The sequence below is a fragment of the Mustela nigripes genome, chromosome 17 (genome assembly GCF_022355385.1).
Source record: "Mustela nigripes isolate SB6536 chromosome 17, MUSNIG.SB6536, whole genome shotgun sequence".
In the NCBI taxonomy this organism is placed as follows: Eukaryota; Metazoa; Chordata; class Mammalia; order Carnivora; family Mustelidae; genus Mustela; species Mustela nigripes.
This window is the reverse complement of record NC_081573.1, coordinates 46,882,832-46,906,609: the sequence shown is the minus strand read 5'-3', so window position 1 is coordinate 46,906,609 and position 23,778 is coordinate 46,882,832. Positions and strand designations below refer to the sequence as shown.

Sequence of the window (23,778 nt, the reverse complement as noted above, 5' to 3'; positions counted from 1 at the left end):
ACGTTTCCTTATTTATTGCCTGGCTTTGTCGTCTTACAGTTGCTGAACCTCCCACATCGGGAAGCAAATGACAGATGGGGCTGGCTCAGTGCCTTCCCGACCAGCTCGTCCCAGCTCTGGCACATGAGAAAGGGAAGCAAACTGCAAACACATACCCATTATGAAAGCAGCCTGCCTTAGCCCTTTGACTTGATCGTGTCCCAGAATGCTTCCAGCTGGTCACCTATGTTAAGGGGGATATTGGCAGAACATCAATGAGTAGCCAAAGTTCAAGTTTTCACCCCCACACCTTTGGGGGTAAAATCATATTTTTAAAGGTTCTCGAAAGGAGTTGCAGTTGAAGCTTCTAGAAAACAGTGGTTCCTCCTGTGGCTGTTCATTGGAATCACGTGCTGAACTGTAACATCAGCTGATGCCCGAGTCCCAACTGCAGAGAATCTGATTCACTTCGAGTCAGGATATTTAAAAGCTTCCAACATGATTCTGCTTCGCACTCAAGGCCGAGTACAAGGACAAAGAAGATGGTGGTAAGAAGGTCACAAAAATTGGTGGTCAAACAAGAGCCTTCTTGCTATGGTCTGAATGTTTGTGTCCCCCCCAGATCTTGTATGCTGGGATCCTAACCTGTAAGGCGACGGTATTAGAAGGTAGGCCTGCTGAGAGGTGATTATGAAGCAGAAGCTTCATGATGGGATTCAGGCCCTTATCCAGGAGAGCCCGGAGAGCAATCTTGGCCCTTCCACCTTAAGCATACAGCAGAAAGACACCATCGGCGAACCAGGAAGCAGTTCTCACCAGACACCAAGTCTGTCTGCGTCATCTGCGGGGCTTCTCAGCCTTCGGAACTGTGAGAGATGGATGTGTGGTGCTTGGATTGGTATAGCATCCAAACAGACTAAAACAGGCCGGAGGTAGGTACCTGCAGCCAACACAACTCATCACTCTCCACCTGGTACTGTATGAAACACTCCATAATGTCTGCCTGATTAAATCTTCGCAACAGCTCAATGAAGTAGGTACTGCGATGGTCCTCGGTCTTCAGGTGACAAAATGGAAGCTCAGAGAGCCAGTAAGTTAGCCTGGCTTCAGAGCTCACTCTTCACCAGTTTGCTGGACAGTCCACCTCCTTAATGGGCAAGGGCATCTCCTTGGTCACGTCTGCCACGCCAGGCCCATGGCAGTGCCTCACAGGTTTTCTCATTTTAGGGGTAATTGAAAGCCACAACATAAAGAACAATGTATTGTCTAGAACCCTTCTTTTGGATGATGAGGGGTCCATCCTGATTGTAATCTAGGTAAAGAAAAGCCAGCCACATTTGACCTTGCCTTGAAGTGACTTCCCACAGAGTTTTGCTGCAAGGTGAGTGGTGGAGGAATGTACCCAGATCTCCCTGACGGTCTCCAGAGGGATTTCTGTGAGAAATGGCCACTTCTATAAAAGCTCCAGAAGGTGTCCCCACTGCTACATACTCTTCGAAAGACGGCAGAACAGGTAGGCAGGCTGTGAAATCTCCCTTATAATCAGTTTCAAAGCCCTTTAGAAATACTTTCAAAACAGGATGGTTTTTTTCAAGTTGATTTCTTTTAATGTTGGGTCTTCAGGAGATGTAGCTAGCTATGGGGCATTTTAATTAATATGAACACATAGATAAATCAGGTTGGCTCTTTTAAAAGAACCAGATCACTAAATGAACGAAGCAGACATAGCCCTAACTCAGGTTCAAATACGCACTGACGCTTTCCACTGATTTCTTTAGAAGCCAGCTTTGCTCACACTGAACGTCTACGAGGCTGATACCCTCCGCCAGCGCTGGAGGCACTGGGAAGATGCCTTAAAAAGAATGACTCTATAATAAGGTGACTGGAGTTCTACTGTAGCAACATTAAAGCAGGACGAAAAGTTTCATAACACTCAAAACTGAAATGAAAAACAGCTCAGTTCATTTCTCGATGGGGTAATGGATGTGGTATCTCAGGAAATTGGATGAAACGGTAGACGACAGGATCCCTTCCAGTGATCACCTTAAGTTAAATATGAAATGAGCAAAAGGCCTACCCTCTTCAAAGCTCTCCTTCAAAGGCTCTTGGCCTTGATCTCTTGCAGACTCACTACACAGGAACTTGTCTCTGGAAACTCAGACTTGAGAGATGGCTACAGTCTTCCCAACAGTCCCAGAGGCTAATCTGACCCCTGGGTCAGATAAATTCACTGGCCTATCATAGCAGGAGAGGAGATCCTATGTGGATGGGCTACAGGATCCAGGCTGTGAGAGGCCTGATGAGGGAGGCCTGGGAAACTTCTAGGGGGTATCACCATGGAGTATAAGCAGGTTAGCTGGAGGCTGGCCTCACACTGTTCTCTTTCATGAGGGTCTTAAGTTTATAAAGAGTGTCACATTTATAATGGGGGGGGGGGTGAGGCAACATTCACTTTATTATTATAAAATTCGGAAATTTGGCCACAGACATGTACAGAGGCAAGGCCCAGGGGGGAAGACAGTCATCTCCAAGCCAAGAAGAGGGCCTAGAACGGATCTTTCCCTCATGGCCCACAGAAGGAACCAACCCTGCCAACACTTAGATCTCAGGTTTCTAGCTTCCAGAACGATGAGAAAATACATTGTTTTAGCCTTCCAGTCTGAGGTAAAGGAGCAAACTAATATAAAATAGTACACTAATATGAACATTCAATGTTCCTTCGAACTTTCTCTGTGGGAATTCCTGTTAGTTTATCCAGACCTCAAAATTTAAAGCAAGTATACATATATATATTTTTAAGTAAATATATTAAATATATTAAGTAAATATATTTAAATATATATATTTTTAAGTAAATATATATATGTATATATATTTAAATTGGCATTTTAGCCCACTATATTACTAGAAATGGAACTGTTTCCCTCTAATTTAAAAACGAATTCCCCTTTCTTGGTTTATGTAGCCACTTTCTTCTTTCTCAGCCCTCTTTGCCTAGTCCTCTAATTCTGCCGACTCTTCCAATCAGAGTCCCCTTCCTGGGCCTCCTCGAACCACAGAATGCTAACCTGAGAAAGCCCCTTATCCTGATATCCCCAGCAGCTCATCAGCAGAGTGGAAAGAAGAAAGACCAAAGACGACAAAGCTGCACATCCCACAAACTTCTCGCATGTTGTCACAGGACCGAGAAGAACTGATTTCCACCCTCATCTCTGCCATCCCCTGTTTCTGCCAGAAGTTCTTAAATGAACAGATGGGGCTAAGGGCCATCTGTAAATGAGTTGTGACAGAGATTTACAAATCTGTTACTTTTTTTTTTTTTAAGCGCATCTGTGAAGTCCTGCTCACTGGGAACTATTTCTATTGTTTACTCGGTGTCGTGTAGCACTGGGCTACCCACCAGGTTGTGCTGAAGGAGCCCAGTTTCTACACTGATTCTTGTTCTGTGGTGCGGGTGGGTGCATAGTCACGGACCTTTATTGTCATCTGTCCAGGCCCAGACCCTCTTTGTCCTTCTACTGCCAAATTTGGACTGTTTCTCTCCTCACCCGACAGCACTATCTCCCACTCACCTAGTCCCTTGAACTGAAAATCCAGGCACTGACCTTGACAGAGCGTCTTCTTCCTCCTCCCAGCCAGCCCCTCAGCAAGTCCTGTTCGGGCCTCCTCTAGCGTAGTACCTCCCACCTCGCTACAGGCCATGACGGTGCTCACGTTCCCTAGGTCCTTGGGTCTTCATTAAATGAACCTTCATTTAAATGAAAGATGGATATCCAGTAATGGGATCTATAGAAAAATGTTCTTTGATATGTCAGTAAAGCCAGCGGTCAAGGCAGGGGCTTTGCACTCAGTGCACACCCAGAGTCCGGGTCCATTGTGGGAGCCCAACGTCAAGGGAAGGGTGTTACTACGCCCCAGGACTGTCATGTGACGTGAGCTAAGATACGTAACGGGGCTGTAGCTGTGACTGGCACATGACCAACACAGTTATCATTACTTCCACGGTCAAAACTACAGAATCCTCCTCTCATGCTTTTACTATGCAGGTTTGGCCTTACACAATGGTCTACAGGAAAGAATTGCTATGGGAGACACGTTTTGCTCAGGAAGGCTGGAAGGCTGTTAAAAGAGGTTCTTCTCTCAGTAAAGTTACAGATTTGTTCACGTATTGGCGGTCCGATCCCAAGGTTTCAAAGATGGGGATGTTGTCGTTCACATGGAAGGTCTAAGCTGCAGAAGCAGAGAAGGTGATGGTGCTTCGAAGCTGGAGTCTGTGCTCCACGGTGACAGGGCCATGGTGCCGGGAAAAGGCACAGGGCCTCACAGGAGCTGCCTTTCTGGTCTGAGGGGCCTAGCAGCTTACCGCGTCCCTGGGGCACTGCTAGGGTCCCTCAGATAGCCTTCCAAAAACCGGCTGCCAAATTTCATAACCAGATGCCCATTTCTTTGGCTTGAGACTCACCAGGGGAACACAAGGCATCTGATTGGTCATTGTGGTGGGCATCTTTGCTCTTGGCTACCTGGGATCCAGCATCCCTTTCTTGGCACAGGTGCCTCATGCTCCCCTCTGACAATGAGCCTGACTCTCACTTGCAGCCCAACTCCAGGGCACCACTGGGTTCCCCAGGCCTCAGCTGAGGAACCAACCACAGCCAGAGAGTTGCAGCAAAACATTTGCCAGTTGCTCATTGCAGAGAAAGAGCCTCTACCTCTTCTCCCTGGACTTGAACCTGGCATATGAGAGCTGGCACTGCTGGAGCTCGTGAGTCATCTTGCCGCTGTGTGTGCGGGATCTGCCCGAAAGTAGAGCTGACACAGCAGATGGTAGGGCAAAGAGATGGTGGGAGAGATGGGAGGGCCAGGTGATACTGCCTGACCTTGGTTCAAGCTGTGCCTGAAGCCCACACCTAGACACTTTCCGTTACACAGGCCAAGGCATTTTTTTTTTTTTTTAAGTTAGACTCCCATTTGCTAAAAATCAGAACCAAAAAGTTCCTTCTGGCATTATAAGGTAGTCAGTATTGAAAAATCCATTTTTAGAAGCCAATTTGGACTGGCAGAGAGTGGAGGAAGCATGAGTGCTTGGGGCCAGCAGAGCCGGGGAGTCTGGTAGGTTGAATAAGGGGCCTCCTCCCCATGTCCCTGTTGGAATCCCCTCAACCTGTGAATGTTTCCTGGGGTAGCAAAAGAGGGACTTTGCAGATGTGATTAAGTAAAGTCTTGAGACGGGGTGATGGATCTGGGGGAGGCCAATGGTATAATCACAGGTGTCCTTGCAAGGGGGAGGCAGAGCGTGACTCGCCTGCCGAGAGTAGCGAAGGGCATGTGGTGATCTCAGCAGAGCGAGAATGATGAGAAGACACTGCTGTGGGCTTTGAGGATGGAGGAAGGGGCCAGGATCCAAGGAATGCCAGGAATGCAGCTCTGGAAGCCAGAAAGGGCAAGAAGGGGGATATTCCTAGATTTTCCTCGGAGCCCCTGGAGGGAGTAGAGGGAGCCTGGCTGTGTCCACACTTGGCTTCGGCTTGGTGAAATGGATTCAGACTCTTGACCTCCCGAACGGAAAGAAAATAACATGATTTTGTTTGAAGCCACTAGTTGATGGTGATGTGCGGAGGAGGGTGTGGAGGCTAGTCCGCATTCCCACTGGCTCCATTCCTTGGGCTGTGAAATTACCCTGGCTCAGACACAGGTTGGGGAGACTTAAGGAAGAAAAAAGGGGGCCTGGAAGGGCTTCGAGCTTGACTCGGCATTGTGCCAGCTGAGGCCACAACTGAGGTGGGAGAGACGGGAGGGCCAGGTGACACTGCCTGACCTTGGTTCAAGGCCAGCTGAGGCCACCGCTTCTCTTCCCACTTTGCCCCTTCTGCTCCTTCATCAGAGCTGCGTTTCCTCTTGTGCCAGGGCTCCCTGCTTGCTTTTATTGCTTATCCAAACTTCTCTGGGAGGTGGAAAAGAAAAAAAAAAAAACGGTGAATGCAGGAGCTTCAAGCATTCTGAGGCATGCAGGGCTGGTGGGGAACAGAGAGGGATAGTTATGGAAGGGACTGAAGCTTAGGCCACAGAGAGGCACTTGCAGCCCTCAGGCTTCAGGCTTCAGACTGATTTCAGGAAAAAGGTCTCAAAGCCACCCCTGGGATGCTGCTTCTCAAACATGGTCTGGTATTAACATTTAATGAATGAACATTAATTAACATTAATCGCCTCGGTTTCCTCAGTAAAGGAGTGTCTGTCGGGGCGGGCATTTACTGAGCATGTATTACAGGACAGGCACAACTTCAAGAGCTCTGCTGGTAGGGGAGTCCAGGCCTCGCTGAGCAGCGTGGGACAGCCGCACAGAAGGATGCCTGGGGCGTGCCCCCAAGCAATCAATAAAGCTGTTTTTGTTTCAAAAGAAAACTAAAGAACCTGGCTGTGGAGGGGTGGGCTGAAGAGGACAAGGAGGTGCACTGGGCTGCCTGGCTTCAGCCTTGGTGAACACAGCCCGGCACCGGAAAAGGATTTTCTACCCTTTGTCAGAAAGAAAGGGGTCTGGGTCCGTCATCTTGGTGTCTAAGGACCCTGTAGCTCCAAGGCTTTAGGGTCCCAGGGGGTGCTTTGCTTAGTGGCACTTGGTGTGAAGGAATGAAGGAAAGGAAGCGACCCCTGGAGAACGGAAAGCCAGCCGCCAGTTTCAGATTTTCTTTTTTATCTCGGAGACACGTGCCCTTCACACACACATCTCATTCAATCGTCACGATAGCTCTTTTAGGCGTCTACGTTATCTGCACTTTACAGAGAAGTAAACCGGAGCACGGGGTCATATGGCCAGGACAGAGCCCGGATTCTAACCAGCCATGTCCGACTCCACAGCCCAGGACCCTAGTGACCGCTAATATGTCTTAGAACAGTTCCACTTTGGGGGCAACAGAAATTGAGGAATGATGGAGACAGACGGAAGCATCCAGAAATGAGGCTCCCCCTACCTTCCTCCCAGTCCTTCCACCTTCCTTTTCCAATCACAGTGTTGGACAACCGATGCTCCTCGCAGAAAAATCAACGTGAGAACTACACACGTTCCTTTGCTGCAGGGCTCTGTGCCTCAGCACTGTGCTTGATTTATTTATTTATAATCTGATTTGGAAACAAAAAGGCCACACTGGAGAAAGGGGAACCCTCCTATCCTGTTGGTGGGAATGCAAGCTGGTGCAGCCACTCTGGAAAACAGCATGGAGGTTCCTCAAAACGTTGAAAATAGAGCTACCCTATGACCCAGCAATTGCACTACTAGGTATTTACCCCAAAGATACAAATAGAGTGATCTGAAGGGGAACCTGCACCCCAATGTTTATAGCAGCAGTGTCCACAATAGCCAAACCATGGAAAGATCCCAGATGTCCATCAACAGATCAATGGATAAAGAAGATGTGGTATATATATATATATATAGATAGATATATAATGGAATACTATGCAGCCATCAAAAATTGAAATCTTGCTATTTGCAACGGCATGGATAGAACTAGAGGGTATTATGCTGAGTAAAATAACTAAATCAGAAGAAGACAATCACCGTATGATTTCACTCATGTGGGATTTAAGAAACAAAGCGAGGATCCTAGGGGAAGGGAAGAAAAAATAAAAGAAGATGAAGTCAGAGAGGCACACAAACCATAAGAGACTCTAAATCATAGGCAACAAACTGAGGGTTACTGGAGGGGAGGGGCGTGAGGGGATGGGGTACCCGGGTGATGGGCATTAAGGAGGGCCTGCTGTAGTGAGCACTGGGTAGAAGACTGATGAATCACTGAACTCCCCCTCTGAAACTAATAATATGCTAAATGTTAATTAATTGAATTTAAATTAAAAAATAATTTTTTTTTTTAAAAGGCCACAGTGTCACTGGAGACCACTTGGCCACGTGCTCTAGTCTCAGCATTGCCTCAGCTCTGTGGCCCTGAGCTGGAGCAGAGACAGCAGCTGAGCCGGCATCCACGTGGCTCTCTCTGGCTTCCAAGGGGTAAAGGCTGCTTCGCTTGTGGGCTGCCCTGGGTGTGTCTTTCCCGCAGATGCCATGAAGTGGCATGTTCTCTACCAGCTGAGCAGTCCTGCCAAAGAGACAGACCCAAGGGGCATGTTCCTACTGCTGGCTCTTAACCACAGACACACCCATGCCTTAATTTTCACCCCAGCTTCCTCATGATGCGTGTGTGTACACATGGCCTGGCCAGTCAGCACCGGAGTCCAGAACCCAGTCATGCTCATGAACTCACGGGGAGGAGCAGGAGTCTAAGACAGTGCCTGGCTTTCCTCTGAGACAGCGCTTTCTTAGCATGCCTGTCCATGTGGTTTCTTTCTTTGTTCTTTTATGTGACATGAGGGGAAACTTGGAAAAAAACAATGCTCAAACAAGACAGACACTTTAAATGGCCCGGTCAGGATTGCCTGCAAAGTCACACCCATGCACACACGCGTGTGTGTACACATGTGTGTGACAGGGAGAGATGGTGAGAGTGTCTGGGCATCGTCTTCCAAGCTTCTGTTTCTCTTACTAAAGGTGAGGCTTAGGAGAATTCTAATTGGAAAAGAAAGGTTAGGGTTGGGACACCTGATAAAAGGGACCTTTAGCCAATGAGTGGCTTATGTTTTTTCAGACTGTCTGCAGGGAAAGCCTGTCTAAAAGGCAAGTGGCATTTTTTTTTTTCTAATCAAGGTGACATTTATCCCTTGAACCTTTCCATTTGACAGATGCCAAGAAGCCAACAGAAAAGAATCTTTAATCAGTGATGAAATGATTCTACCTTGCCACAAATACCCGGCAAGGCAGGAGCAGTCACCGATTAGAAAATACCCTTTGAGGATCTACTCTGTGCTGTCCACTCTGTGCTGGGCTGTGGGATCCAGAGGGGACAGGACAGAGGAGTTCCCTGGCCTCCAGGGTTTGAAGGGCCCGCTGGGACGTTGGACGCTGAGCCATAATTATAAGTGTGATGTGTCCCGGAGGAGATGGGCTACCAGAGTCTATGACAGGAGAGGTCAGTAGGGAAGGGTCTCCATGGAAGCCTCCTGGGGCTGAGACTTGACAAGGGAGCAGGGGCTGGTGAGGCGGGGCATGGGAAGAGCTTGCAGTAGAGAGCACGGGCTTAGGCAGGAACGCACCGGACGGGAAAGGGGCTGGCATGGGGAGGGCAGAGTGAAGTGAGAAGCCAGGAGGAACACAGGGAGGGCCCACGCGGAGACTAACCGAGCACAGTAGGTATTCTGTACTTCATCCTAAGAAGCACGGGTGCTCACTGAAGGCTGAAAACCCGGGCCATGATCTGTTCATCACTTGGCTACCTGGGGGGGTGATGAAGCCCGGCTGGGGGCATCAACACAGTCTAGGGAAGAGAGGATGGCGCCCGGACTAGGACAATCACCATGGAAATGGGAAGGATGGGTCTGAGAAGGCAGATGAGTAGCACCTGGTGATGGGTTGCTGAGTGAGGTCAGGGACCGAGAGGATTCTGGATGCCTCTCAGGACAGCGCTGTCGCTCTTGGTGACGGGGGGCCCCGGAGGAGAGGCAGGGAGGGGCCAGCGAAGAGTCCGACTGTGGCATGGGCCACGTTAGACACGAGCCACCCGGGAAACACCCACGAGGAGACGTCAAGAAGGAGAGGCTCTTGGGACGCAGCAGAGGGTCCAGGTGGAGAGGCAGGGGTGCCCCGGCGGCAGGGGCTAACCCCCTTCGCCAGAAGAGCGGGGCCTGGAAGGAAGCCCTGCGCCCCCCACACGGCGCCCCTGTTCCTGGGTGAGAAGGACTGGAAGGTCGAGGGGTGAAGCTGGGAAGCAGGAGAGCGCCCTGTTATTCAAAGCAAGGAAGGCTGGTGTTTCTGAAGGAGGGTTGGGGAGTTATGTTGAATGAGGAGGAGTTTTCTTTCTGAAGGAAAAAAAAAAAAAAAAAGCTGACTTTGTTGCCTCTTGATTACAAATCTCCCCATTACTTTCAAAAGTCTGAACTCCTGGGCTCCTGGGTGGCTCCGTGGGTTAAAGCCTCTGCTTTCAGCTCAGGTTGTGATCCCGGGGTCCTGGGATCGGGCCCCACATCGGGCTCTCTGCTCAGCAGGGACCCTGCTTCCCTCTCTCTCTCTCTGCCTGCCTCTCTGCCTACTTGTGATCTCTCTCTCTCTCTGTTAAGTGGATAAATAAAATCTTTAAAAAAAAAAAAAAAAGTCTGAACTCCTCATCCTGGACACCAGGCCTCTCACACACGACTGTCGATCTAGAGCCCAGACTTCTCCCTGGCTTCTCCCCCCGCCGGTGAGGTCTGCACAGCAGGCGCGCTGACGGCCCTCTGCCCACACTGTAGGTAGATGCATCCCTGCCCTTGCCCGCAGATCTGCCCCACTCCTACCCCATTCAGTCCATGCGGTTCTGAGGTCACCACGGCAGCCCTTGGTGTGGGGTAGGTGGCCCAGGCCGGCGCGGATCAGTGCTTCGCCCTCTGTGGAGCCACTGACTTGGGGAGGGGACAGGAAATGGGACTGAGTTGGTCTGATCAGAGTGAATCTCCAGAGAGTTCTGGTACAAGGCCTAATGTTCCTTTCTGGGAGCTCAGACCTGCAAGGATGCAGCCCCAGGAGTGTTAGCAGACACATGCGGGCCAGGGGAGAAAAGCTGGCCTGAGAACTCGGCTCACACAAGAGAGCGCAGAGCTGGGGGGGTGGGACGCCTGGGTCCGGTGACACTGTTTGAGCCTCGCTTTCAGCTGGGCCGGAAGCCAGAGTGAATCTGGACTTTTGAGTTGTAGGAGCCAGTGAATGTCCTTTCCTTTTTGTTTTTGTTTGGGATCAGGTTTCCTGTCACTTGTGACAGAATGGAATCCATGAACCCCAGCAACATAAACATGCTATTCCTGTGAGGCAGAGTGTTTCCTCATGGCTCTGCCGGAGACACTGAAATGTGCTTCTCAGGACAGCCTTCTTGGATCCCTCTGGGTTGTCATCCCCACTCTGTCCTTCCTCAGAGTCTGGTGTGATCACATGTTCCCTCCGCTTCCCCAAGAGCCTCAGGCCCGGGGTAATGTCTTACTTTTATATCCCTCACACCTCACACACTGCCTGATGTGTAAGAGTCACTTACCAAATGTTTCCTGAGTGAATGAATGAACAAATGAATTATAAGCAAAAGTTCGATATTGAGATATAGGAAGATCCTGAAGACAGAGGGGTAAATGGTTAAAAAGATATTTAAACCAATGAAAAATTAAGCATATCATCTCCAGTATTGGTCAAGCACATTTTCAAAGCACCATTATTTTAATTATGGAAATGGCCTCTCAAAAATGAGAAAGAAACAAAGCATGTCCCTTGCTCCCAGATAGAATAAATTCATGTCGCTATGTTACATCAAAAATAACTTCACAGAATCTGGTATTCAAAGCTCATTAGGTCAGGTTGGCTGATTTCATCCCAAACCGAAACAGTCCTTGGCACCTAATGAGCAGGGCCCGTCGTTCCGGCCCCGGCCCGGCTTCAATGCTATTAGATGTCTTCAGAAGACATCCAGAGCAAGCAGTGGTTACCGTGGTAACAAGCAAGGGAAGGGGAAAGCTGGCTGTCATCTACAAGATGAGGGCTGCATACGGGAAGTACCGACAAGCCAAGGAAACAACATGAGCCTTCCCTACTCAGAGTGGCTACTGGACGTTCAGGTGCCGAACACAGAGCCGGCTGAACATCCAAGGAGGCGGCTTTGGACTCCCAAGAAAATGTTCCTGAGGCCTGAAACAGGCTGTTTATATTCTTTTAAGGAGTGTTTTCCAAATTAAGTTTGGATTTAGCTGTTAATTGAACAGAGAGACACTTCGAAATCCAAATATTGTGAAGACGGCTTTCCTCTTCTGGCACTCACCACCTCCCACTGCCTTGAGCAGATATATATGTCTGCATGGACACGTGTGCATATATATGGGGTAGACCGAAACCCACTGAAATATGTAGAGCGTGGAGCTCAGTGCAGCACATATTCCCTGTATCGTAATCCTTGATTTCATGCTTTGGGTTTGAAATGCTTAAGAGAATGCTATCAAGACTTCATTTTTTTTAGCGGCGAATTTCTAATGATCCAACCACTTGATTCAAAATTAAAGCAGGCTTATGGATATTGTGCTGCTAATCTGGGGGTAATTGGTGTTTTCAAAGATGTTTTATCTGCTCTTCCTGTTCGAAAATCTAGGATTGAACAACGATTTGAGGCCCTTTGTTCTTTCTGTTAATAATTAGCTGTCGGAACTGAAACTCGAAAGACCAGCACACGGAATTCAGGAAACCCAGTGCAAAGCCTGCAGGAGAGGAGAATGACCAGCAGAGAAGGGCTGTGAGGGACTGCCGGGCACGTGGTACCTGATCTGATTTTCCTCGTCGTCCACCAGGAAGAACCAGCGGAACTTCACCAGCAAGGGGCTGCAGTTGGTGATTGTCACGTATCGAATGACCTCGGTGTCGTTCAGGATACAGCCGAAATCCAGCTCCATGGTCTCAAAGCTGAGGTTGGGGTAGTTCACTTCTCCCCGCAGGTTCAGGCTGTCTACTTGGGGGTGCTCTATGTATTTGATCGCTAGAATCTCTTCTGCCACCCAGTTGTTCAAATCGTTTCTGTAGGAAGGGTCGAATTTGACCAGCAACTCTTTTTCTCCATCAATCTCCAGTTTAATGGGCTACAAGCAAGATAATGGGGAATTACTAACTTTTGTACTGTGCATTTCCAACAAGCTCCATGAAACAGGACAACCAAAGTGATCTCTATGTATTCATACACATACACAAACACAGATGCACACATCTGTACACACAGATTAGTATGAAATGCATATATATCCACACTTCTTTGGTCCCTAATTATATGTTCACACCTATGCATAATTAAATAGCTAGTATATCTAAATCTATATAGATATCTATACTATATCGATAACTATAGGTATTTTATATACATAAAGGCACACACACATATTTTATTAGTTGGAAACAAAAGCAAGGAGAATCTGGATAAGAATCATCTGAAGGAAAGGATTTTGGTAATAGTTGTGGAGTGACAAGGATTGAGGAGTTGCAAAAGGGAAAGTCTGCAATGAGTAACTATTATAAAATACTCTTAACTGAAAATGAGTTAGATTTTAAAATGCTCTTCCTAGACAAGTGGGAAAAATCTGCTGCTTAAGAAATGTTTAAAAAGCCTTCTACAGCCCTGGGGGAGGGGCTCGGGAGCAGGTGACCCAGAAAGGGATGGATGAGGCAATTTCATTTCTTTACTCCTGTCTGCAATTCTAACTCTTAAGCACAGTGTTAGCTACTTTCTGCTGTTTTCCATTCAACTTAAAATGACACTTGGGAGCTTGGCAGAGTTTGTTTAGTGGACGGTGTTTATCCTTTTCTCTCTCTGATGCAAATCCTCCTGTGTTCCTTGCCGCCAAGGTCACTGGAACACCTTAGGATACAAAGCCTGGCTACCAGTTGGCTTTCCTAGGAGTTGCTCAATTCCCACAGTTAATCCGCAGGAAAGGCACCTCCTGGTTTTGCAGAAAGCGCCCCAAGGCAGTCGAGGCAGTCGGAGGCAGGACTGAGTGTTTTACAGAGCTCTTGCCTCTCTACGGAGTTGGGAGTTCGAGGGTTCAGGTCTTTCCCTGAGCACCTCAGTGTGACAGGATTAGATGGCTTCGGTGGCTAAAGCCAACCACCTGACTCAAGAACCAGAGGAAGGCCAGGGACCCTTCAGTCAGTTCATCCCATCCGCGAGCATGGCCGGCCCCCTGCGCAGGTGGCCAGGGCACAGCGACAGCGCATTCCTGCAGCTGCCGCCATGTCCAGCACGAGTGACTATGATGCCTGCCATTTCCAAATCTTCAAAGATCGACCTGAAGGCTTTCTCCCCTTTGTCGTTTTGTAGAAACGATACACAGCTGCAGAAGGCTGCATTATGTGTAAAAGCACAAAGAAGAGAAAGGAGAAACTCATCTACAATGTCACCACATGTTATTTCTCAGAGTTAACGTTTTTTAAACATGAGTCCAGACAGAACGGATGGGTAAATATGATTTTTACAAAAAATGAAATTAGACTAATTTTTTAAGTATTTGGGTTTTTCCTAAAAACAAAAACAAAAACCACCTGAAAAAAAGTATTCTGACTCTGGAGCCAGACTGCTTGGGTCCAAATCTGTCTTCTGCCAGTTACCAGGTCTGTGAATATGAGGAAAGCTGCCTAGACTTCCTAGACCTCAGCTTCTCTATCTGTGAAATAGGGGTAATAACAGTCCCTACTTTTTTTTTTTTTTCTTCAAGATTTTATTTATTTATCAGAGAGAGAGGGAGAGAGAGCAAGCACAGGCAGACAGAGTGGCAGGCAGAGGCAGAGGGAGAAGCAAGATCCCTGCCGAGCAGGGAGCCCGACACGGGACTCGATCCCAGCACTCTGGGATCATGACCTGAGCCGAAGGCAGCTGCTTAACCAACTGAGCCACCCAGGCGTCCCAGTCCCTACTTTTTTTTAAGAGGCTAAAATGAGTTAATATTTATGTAATGTGTTCAGAGCGGTGCCTGGCACACAGTGCAAGTATGGTATATGAATGCCGATTACTACTTTGTGATCAAGAAGATAGCTAAGTATTAAGCAGTTTCAAATTTAGATAATAGCTTACTGAGGCCGCCTGTAAAAAGGAAGGAAATATCAACACACTTATGCTCCCTGCATCTCCCAGTTTTTATTGGCTGTAGTGTTCCTTTTTAAATGTAGAGCTTTCAAACGTTCTGCTCCCAAGTCATAACCACCAAAGTCGTGTAGTCCCAGTTCTACAGCTGAATGGGCTCAGTGCTTCCCACCAGTCTTTCCCTTCGAGGCTTTTCCATTGCCGAGTGCTTTATTCGGTTCTTCTCCTGCATTGTGTGTTCTTTCTCCTGTTGTATTTCATTGGCCCCAGTTGTCTGAATGCTGTGTTCATTGATTCTCGCATTTTGAGAGTGTCTGCCTGTTGTCTTTATGCTCAAAAGACGGTAGCTGGGTTGCTCTTTCTTGGAAAACTCTGTAGTAATTGCTCCCTTGTCATCCGGCATTAAGTATTATCATGGAGAAGTCTGTGCTGAGTCTAAACTTCTCCCTTGACGGGCCCTTTCTTTTCTGCTTAGAGACCATAGAACTCTGTGGGTCTCAGTAAGACCAGGAACTTCACTAAGATATGTCTCCCTGTTGAGTATTTCATAACATTCTGTCCCAGGACAAGGTATGGACTTACTTTAAAAAATCAAAACCTCTTATTCAAGCCAACTAGTTCCCCTTCCCTGAAGTAATCAAGGTCACAAGTGTCTTGCTTATCCCTGTTGGACATATTGTATGAATAGATAATCATGTTCAGGTACGTATTTTTAAAATTTTTTATACACATGAGAGCATACTGTGCACTCCTCTTTCACCACTTGCTTTTGCCACTGGGAGATCACCCATCAGTGCGTATGGAGTTGCCTTGTAGCAGCATTTTATTCTATCATAAAATTCTGCCAACATTGACTTAACCAATCTCCTACTGATAGATTTTGGCTCCCAATATTTTGCTCTTATTATCAATGCCTCAGTGAATATCCTTGCTGAAGGGTAAATTCAGCTGAAGGGTAAATTCTTAGCAATAGAAGAAGTAGATCAAAGGGTATGGGCATTTAAAATTTTAAATTAAAATTTAAAATTTAAATTTTCACAGCTGTAGCCATATCACCTGATGTATACCTTTCCCAACACTGTTTCCACAAGCCTTCCCAACACAGAAAACTACCCAATTTTTGCTCTTTGCTAATCTGATAGGAAAAAAAATGTGTTTCATCGTAATTTGAATTTCATTTCATCTAATGTAATTAAAGTTGAGCACATTTCCATGTTTAAGAACTGCTTTATTTTTCTTTCGGTGAACTCTGTTCATTTCCCTTGTCTATTTTCCTAATGGGCTGTTGGTATTTTACCTATTGATTTGTAGGGGCTCTTTATTTTTTTAAACTGTACATATGCTTTTATTAAAGTTATACATGCAAATAATATGAAAGGTCAGACTGCACTTTAAGAGTTACTACAAGAAGCGGTAGTTCCTGACCCAACCTGGCATCCCAACAATCCAGAGGCTGTCACATCTCAATTCGTATTATGGGGCTGGTCCATGGAGCAGCTTCCTTGGGCAGAGACGGGATGATCAAGTTGTGGACATACCCCAGATGCCAGGCATAATGCCGAAGGGGTGAAACTCACACTAGAAACATCAAATTTCCCCTGACATTTTTACCAGTTTCTCTGGGAAAGAGCACTTATCTTTAGGTCTTAGGATAAGAGCCAGCTGCCCACATTTTTTGTGTGGGGTCAGGAGGGACAGCTGTCTAGTGCCCGTGGACCTCCTCTATTTCTAGTGCTTGCTTCACACTTCTTACCTCTGATCTCAGGCTATTTAGGCTGAATGACTCCAACATCTTTGAGATTTCACTGGGGAATTTTCTAGAATGCAGGTTTTTGTGGCTTTTTGTCAACCCATTCCATCCTCACTCTCTCTTCTAGAATTTGTTCAAATCTCTTATTATTTGGTTATCTCTATCCTCTTCTCACTTGATTTTATTGTTCTGGGCTTCTTTCCTTCTGATCATTTCTACTTTTATCTTAAGGTTTCAGGAGGGACAAGAGAGTGGGTCTGATCTATCACCTAGACTGAGAAAGCTGGTCATGTCTGAATTTCCATTTTGTCATCCCACTTGTTCTCCTTTGCTCTGAGTTTAGTCTTTGTCTCCACTTAGAACTCTTGTATCTCATCTTTAAGTTTTTTTTTTTTTTAAAGATAGGTCATACCATCTATCATTTCTTTGAGACTGTAGAGAACAACATTTATACTTTTGGTCCTCCTCCTTGTGTAGGTTCCCTGGCAGTAGGTTTTTCTTCTGCCTCTTCTGTATTTTATTCCTCTGTTCAAAGATCTTAGCTGTTTTTTTTTCCCCCCCAGCTCAGGCTTGAAGGTAACCCAGTAAAGAATTGGGGGTGGGGAGGGGAGTGTGGTCAGGCAGTTTACAGCCACCAGCTGGGAACCGTAGACAACCCTCTCCCTAAGCAGTTCTGTACCCCCGCTTCCCCCAGGATCCATTTCCCTGAGTGAGTCTCACTGCAAATCTTCAGTCATAGGTTCCCTCTTCTGAGGTCGCACTGTCACTGCCTGGCCTCCCTTCCTCCTTTATGTCACTCCTTCATGAGCTGTCTCCCTAGCCTGGGAAGCTGAGCACAGCGGTGTGTGGATCTGGTTTCTCCTTCCCTCCTTCCCCACGGCTCTTCTGTGCCACCTGCCCTATGGCCTGACCATTTCCACTGGCGTCCTCATGTCCAGCAAAGAAGCACGGCGGTGATCCTTTAGGGATATTTAGAGAACACTGCGTCCTGCCTCAGACTGGGGGCTCGGTAAGCTCACAGCCTTCTCCTTCGGCCCAGTTTGGATTTCTTAGTATCTAGAGATGGGCTCTCTGGTCTAGGGACTGGTTTTAGCTACTTCCTGTTGGCTAGAGTAGGGAGCTTTGGTCCAATTTGAGAAAGTAGAATTAAAAGATCTCTAATGTCATCAGTGGGAAGTCACTGTTCTCTGAAGATTCCAATAGGCAGGAATGAAGGGTCATCATAATGAGCCAAAGTTCTTGCACTGTTAATAACAGTTGGTTGACATCGGAGTTTATGACATTTCAAAGTGTCTATATTCTTCCCTCTTTGTTTCTTGAATTCTTTCTATTTGTCTAGACGGAAATTAGGTAGTATACTGACATTGTTCTCTGCCTTTGTCACACACACAACTCTCCCAGGAGCTCGTTAGGACAGCCTTCTGTCAACTTACCTCAGGAATTAATGGCAGGGGAGATTTATCAGTCTCGCAGATAAAGAAGGGTCCGCTTGTTGAAAGTAACACATTCACGGGCAGGGTGGAAATGTTCTTTATAACCAAGGGCTGGTAATCAGGTTCCAGGATAGTGTTAGGTTTCTGCAAAAGAGGAAAAAGAGGAAAGCGAGTTATGGCAAAAATAGTAAGCCTTTAGCAGCCAAAGTCTCATGTTCATTGTTAACAGTAAAATTAGCATTTCCTACCCATCCTTGCTCGCTGCCTTTTTTCTCTTGGGCGGATTTAAATAAATCATTTGGAATTTACAGTGGACTATTGATAAATGAACTTACGTAAGCCAGAAAACACGGATTAGATTTCTTACTCTTTTGTTACCAGGGTAAACACACCTATACCATGCCTCTCGATAGTACTGTTACTATAGGTTTCTAGTATCATAAAACAAAATTTAATAAATTAGTGATATCTTGTAGAAGAACCCTGCCTCATTATAATGAACAGAACATTTCCCTTTTACAATATTTCTTCTATGCTTAAAATATCCAAGTTGCAAAAATTTATATGTTTGCAATATATTGTTACAGTGACAAATGTTCACAACCATTTCCTGTACATTTTTCCTGGTAAGACTGGGATAGTTGATTTAGAAGCTTCTCTTCACTTTCTTAGACACATCAAATTTAGTTTTTCAACTGGAGAAAGCATCAGAAATGTTCAGCATCTTTAGCTGAACATTTTTCTCATTCTGATGTGGGAGCCCATGTTATTTCTCGTGTGCTGTGGAAAGGGTATCCTTTAATATCAGCAGGAGGTAACCACAAGCTCAGTCTCCAGCTTCTGAAGAGAGCCTTCCACCAATCGTGCCCACAACTCTAGCCTGTTTTCACCAGCCCTCATTGTTTTGATTTGCTTTTTCCCCTTGTTCCAATTTCAGTTAAATCCTTCTGATCCTATATTTTGGTCAGACTCTGTCCCTGCTTCTTTGTTTGACACAGTCTTCCTTCTGCTGTGGTCCCTGTCCCCTGGTTCTAGCTCGGAGGGGCTCAGGGAACCAGGGCCGGTGATGTCTCTGTCAGTTTGGGCTGCTATAATGAATGTCATAGACAGGGTGCTTTAAGCGACAGACATTGATGTCTCAGAGTTCTGAAGGCTAGAGAGTCCAAGATCAAGGTGCCAGCAGATCTGGTGTCTGGCTTAGACGGCTGTCTTCTCACATGGCTGAGAGGGAGATCATCTCTCTTGTCTCGAATTTCAGGGCACTCATCCCATTCCTGAGGGCTCTGTCTTCACGACTTATTACCTCCCAAAGGCCCCACCTCCAGCATCACCACTCTGAGGACTAGGAGTTCAGTCTATGAATCTGGGGTCGAGGGTTCAGGAGGACACAAACATTCAGTCCTTAACAGCTGGCTTAAGCCTCCTCTGCCTTCGTTGTACTCCACTGGTCCCCTGTGCACGCCCAGAGTTCTTTCAGGGGTTCAGTCTGGCACTTGGCACGAGATGCCAGCCATTGTTTCCCTCCCTCTAATACAGGTACTGGCTTCACCTTGTATTTGCAGATGATATAATACAGTCTGGGGAAGGGATGAAGCAGCATGTTGGGGCCATACAAAGGCTAACTACCCAGTGACCTTCCTTCAGACAGCGCTGTCACCTCAGGAAGCCGTGACGTGAAGAAGCCATACTTGGTTGGTTTTGGCAAGAGGCCATTTAGAGGTTAGCGATGACAAGGAGTCGATGCACACAGAGCCATTCTATTTTAAAATGACCCCTTCTCTCTGGGTTGTTTGTTTGTCTCCCCACATATCAGGAGACGGGATTTGCTGCTGGACTTCATGAAGCAAACTGGCTGCTACTTTCAGTTGACCTTTTCAATTCCACAGAGATGTGGCTTTATCTGTGTGGTTATGAGTGGTACCACAGTTATAAAGTAGATCAAATCTGAGGAAATGGTTATAGAAGAATTCTTCCCATAGGCAGGGCTGGTATCATCAGATATCTAATGTCCTGGTATCTAATGTCCTAAATCAGACCCACTGCCTTGAGCCCCAAAAGAGACAGGACAGATAATTGGGTGTTACATAATTAACTCGGAACACCAACACCAACAGACCTCTTGTGCATGCTGGTTAATAAAGTTGCATTTCTTCATTGTCCCTGATAGGGCTTACATGTGAGTGGGAAATAATGAAAAACACAGTAGTTGAACAGAGTTCACAGTTACGATATTTGGGGGGAAGAAGAGAAGGGCAAAAGCAAACGAACACAGAGTTATGATAATTTGTTTCTTAATTCAGTAAGTTGCTATCTTATTCAAAATATTTGCTCTTTTATTCTAGTGATAACAGAGATTTAAACAAGAATTAAAAAAAAAACAACACCTAAGGCTTAAGGATATAAAAAGAAGGAAAGGAACACTATGCACACATTTTTATGAGTGTTTATAGGTTCACAAAAAAATCTAATAAGAAACCAGGCTGCATATTTAACATACACTGTAATGTCTTGCATAAAATATTCAATAAATATTTGCTGAATTTTCTCTGAATAACCAAATTTAGAGGAAATGCAATGTCATTGAATTTGGTGCAGCTGTTGCCAATAAATTTCTCTCCTGATTACTTTAAAAGGAAAATTTTAAGATAGAGCAATGAAAATGTAATAACTAAGCAGGAACTCGTGTAGTATTAATTTTTATATATCTCATAGAGCTTGTTACAGTTGACCATCCTGTAACTGAAACCCCTATTCTACTTCTTCAAAGTCTACTTTCCCCACTAGCCTATTAAGCCAGGGTTTTGCTGTGTCTTTGCTGCCATATGATGTAAGTGCCCCCAAATTATCTGTTGGTTTGAAGTGAACTTGTACACCTGCCCTCCCCTCCTTGATTATAAGCTCCCTTATTCCTCTCCTAGCAGAGCACTTTATCTACGGTGGATGCTCAAGAGATGTTTAATATGAACGAAATATAATGGAATCCACTACCAGAAACAATGGTCTTGAACATTCTCCTGTGAGTCTCCAGGTAACAGAAGGATTCCTGGTGGCTTGCTCCATAACATAATCAGTTAGGCACTGCCAAACTCAGTCCATCTGTAGGACACCACGTCAGGACCTAGCTTTGATTACTTATGTTCCATGCTATGGAACAACAGCTTAATTAATACTTAGTTTTCCCAGTTGGCTGTGAGGTTCATCTGGGAGGGACTATTCTCACTGTTCTATCCCTAGTCTCAACACAGTGCCTGGTTTGTGGTAGGCCTTGATAAATATTCCATTAGGCAGCCAGTATGACTGTTCCAATGACTACATCTGACCATGTCACTCCTCTCCCTGCCTATAGCCCTCCAATGGCCACCCAGAACAAAACCCAAAGTCAAGAACATGCCTCCCAGTCATGCCAAACCCATCTGGCCTCTGCCCATTTTCTCTAGATGGCCCTCCCGTCATTCTGGGCACATTCTCTAAGGTGACCTTTTAGTTCTGTATACTCCCAACCTCTTTCCTAACTCAGGCCCTTTGTATGTGCTGGTCCCTCTGCTTGTGATTCTCTGCCCTGCCCTCGTCACCAGACTCACTTCTATTTCTCCTTCAAGTCTCAGCGTGAGGCCCTTGCTGAAGGAAGCCCTCTGTGATCACATGTACAAATAAAGCCATGTCTCCAAGACATGTTCTCACAGAGCCTTTTATCTCTTTTCCATGGCACGTTTAAGACTGAATCTTAAATATATAATTTTAATAATTTGTTTAGTCTGTAACCTCAACCAGTCTCTTAGCTTTGACTATGTCAGGCTGGTTCACCAGATTTCCAGCACCAATACAGTCCTCAGCTTGGAAGAGATATTCTCTACGTCTCTGGGTTGGATTTTACATAATTCTAGGATGGAAGTCTGCTTAGGAATAGGCGACATCCTGCTGTGATGTGTCGCCCACCTCCTCAATCCTGACCCCCTGCACCAAGCAGCGACCATTCCCAGCTTTCCCCATCCTCTGCCTCCTCCATTCATTGTATGTCCCCAATGGCCATATAAAGTCATGGGCATTTATAGCCACATAAATTAAAGAGTGTGAATCTGTTTAAGCTGATAATTCTCAGGCGGTGTTAGGTGATCTGCATAACAGCTTAACTTCCATTTCCATTTCCTCACACGTGCCATGGGAACAACAACAGAAGCTACAGCACAGATTGTCATGAGGAAACAGCTGGGAAAGTGCATGTGAGAAGCACAGCTTGACACCACTGGATACCATTCAGTTAAGTGGTGGCTATTCTTTTTTTTTTTTTTAATTTAAATTCTAGTTATTTAACATACAGTGCAATATTGATTTCTGGAGTAGAATTCAGTGGTTCATCACTTATGTACAACACCCAGTGTTCCTCAGAAGTGCTCTCCTTAATGCCCATCACCCATCCAGCCCATCCCCTACCCCCCTCCCTCCAGCAACTCTTAGTTTACTCCCTGTCATTAACAGTCTCTTCTGGTTTGTTTCCCTCTCTTCTTTTCCCCCTCTGATATGTTCATCTGTTTTGTTTCTTAGATTCCACCTATGAAATCACATGGTATCTGTCTTCCTCTGATTGACTTATTTCACTTAGCATAATACACTCTAGCTCCATCTGTGTCTTCATGACTGGCAAGATTTCATTCTTTTTGATGGCTGAGTAATATTCCACTATATCTATCACATCTTTAACCATTCATCATTTGATGGACATTTGGTCTCTCTCAATAGTTCAGCTACTGTTGATTATGCTGCTATAAACACTGGGGGGTGTGTACCTTTTCAAATCTGCATTTTTGTATCCTTTGGGTAAATACCCAGTAGTGCAATTGCGGGATCATAGGGTAGCTCTAGTGTTATTTTTGAGGAACCTCCATTCTGTTTTCTAGAGTGGCTGCACCAGCTTGCATTCCCACCAACAGTGTAAGAGGGTTCCCCCTTCTCGTCACCCTCACCAACACCTGTTGTTTCTTGTGTTAGTTTGAGCTGTTCTTACTGGTGTGAGGTGGCATTTCATTGTGGTTTTGATCTGTATTTCCCTGATGCTGAGTGATGTTGGGCATATTTTGTTTTGTCTGTTAGCCATCTGGATGTGTTTTTTTGCAGAAGTGTCTATTCATGTCTTCTGCCTATGCCTTAACTGGATTATTTGTTCTTTGGGTGTTGAGTTTGATAAGTTCCTTACAGATTTTGGATACTAACCCTTTATTGGATATGTCATTTGCAAATACAGGCTGCCTTTTAGTTTTGTGATTGCTTCCTTTGTTGTGCAGAAGCTTTATATCTTGATGAAGTCCCAACAGTTTAGGTTTCCTTTTGTTTCCCTCGCCTCCGGGGATGTGTCTAGTAAGAAGTTACTACGGCTGAGGTCAGAGAGGTTGCTAGTGGCACCTATTCTTACTGATTATAATTATCAATAATTCTACTCCAACCCTTTCTATACTGTGATGTTTATTTAATCTAGTTAGAGTAAAGAGATCAACTAAAATGCATTTTTAGTGTGCTGGAATACCCCTTCACTTACTTTGGTCTTCTAAATCAGGAATGGTGGAAGTAGAATTTCCATAGCAATTTACATTTCAGAGGAAAGTAGGTTTAGATTCAGAAGGTTTAATTCAATGTGTATTGGCCTCTGAAGCTTAAAAGACACTGGCTGGGTGTGGGTGTCAACAGTCTTCCCATTAATTTAGCTTCCAAAATGAAAATGTGAACATGCTGACCCCTCCCCGACCCACCCCGGGCAGCAAGCCACACTGACCTTCTCCAGTCGGTATATGAGCTGTTTCGTGGACAGCTGGATAAGTGGCGCTATAAACTCACAGAGGATATTCACAGTCATCACCAAGCTCTTCCCCTTTTGTGCCCCGATCATGGCATGGCACACCAGCTTTTCTTTGACTTTCTGTAAAGGAGATACACCGGCACTTTTGGAATATCCATTGCT

The 23,778-nt window shown here is 45.9% G+C and overlaps 1 protein-coding gene across 1 annotated transcript in view; it reads right to left on the bottom strand.

Annotated features, from left to right (window-relative positions):
* Positions 1-23,778, bottom strand: part of HYDIN (HYDIN axonemal central pair apparatus protein) — a 326,854-nt gene that overhangs the window by 135,562 nt on the left and 167,514 nt on the right. The window contains exons 21-23 of the mRNA XM_059381282.1: positions 23,593-23,736; positions 17,829-17,972; positions 12,344-12,657 (exon numbers count right to left, since the gene is read on the bottom strand). Coding sequence (XP_059237265.1) covers positions 12,344-12,657; positions 17,829-17,972; positions 23,593-23,736 — 602 coding nt within the window. The remainder of the gene's footprint in view (positions 1-12,343; positions 12,658-17,828; positions 17,973-23,592; positions 23,737-23,778) is intronic.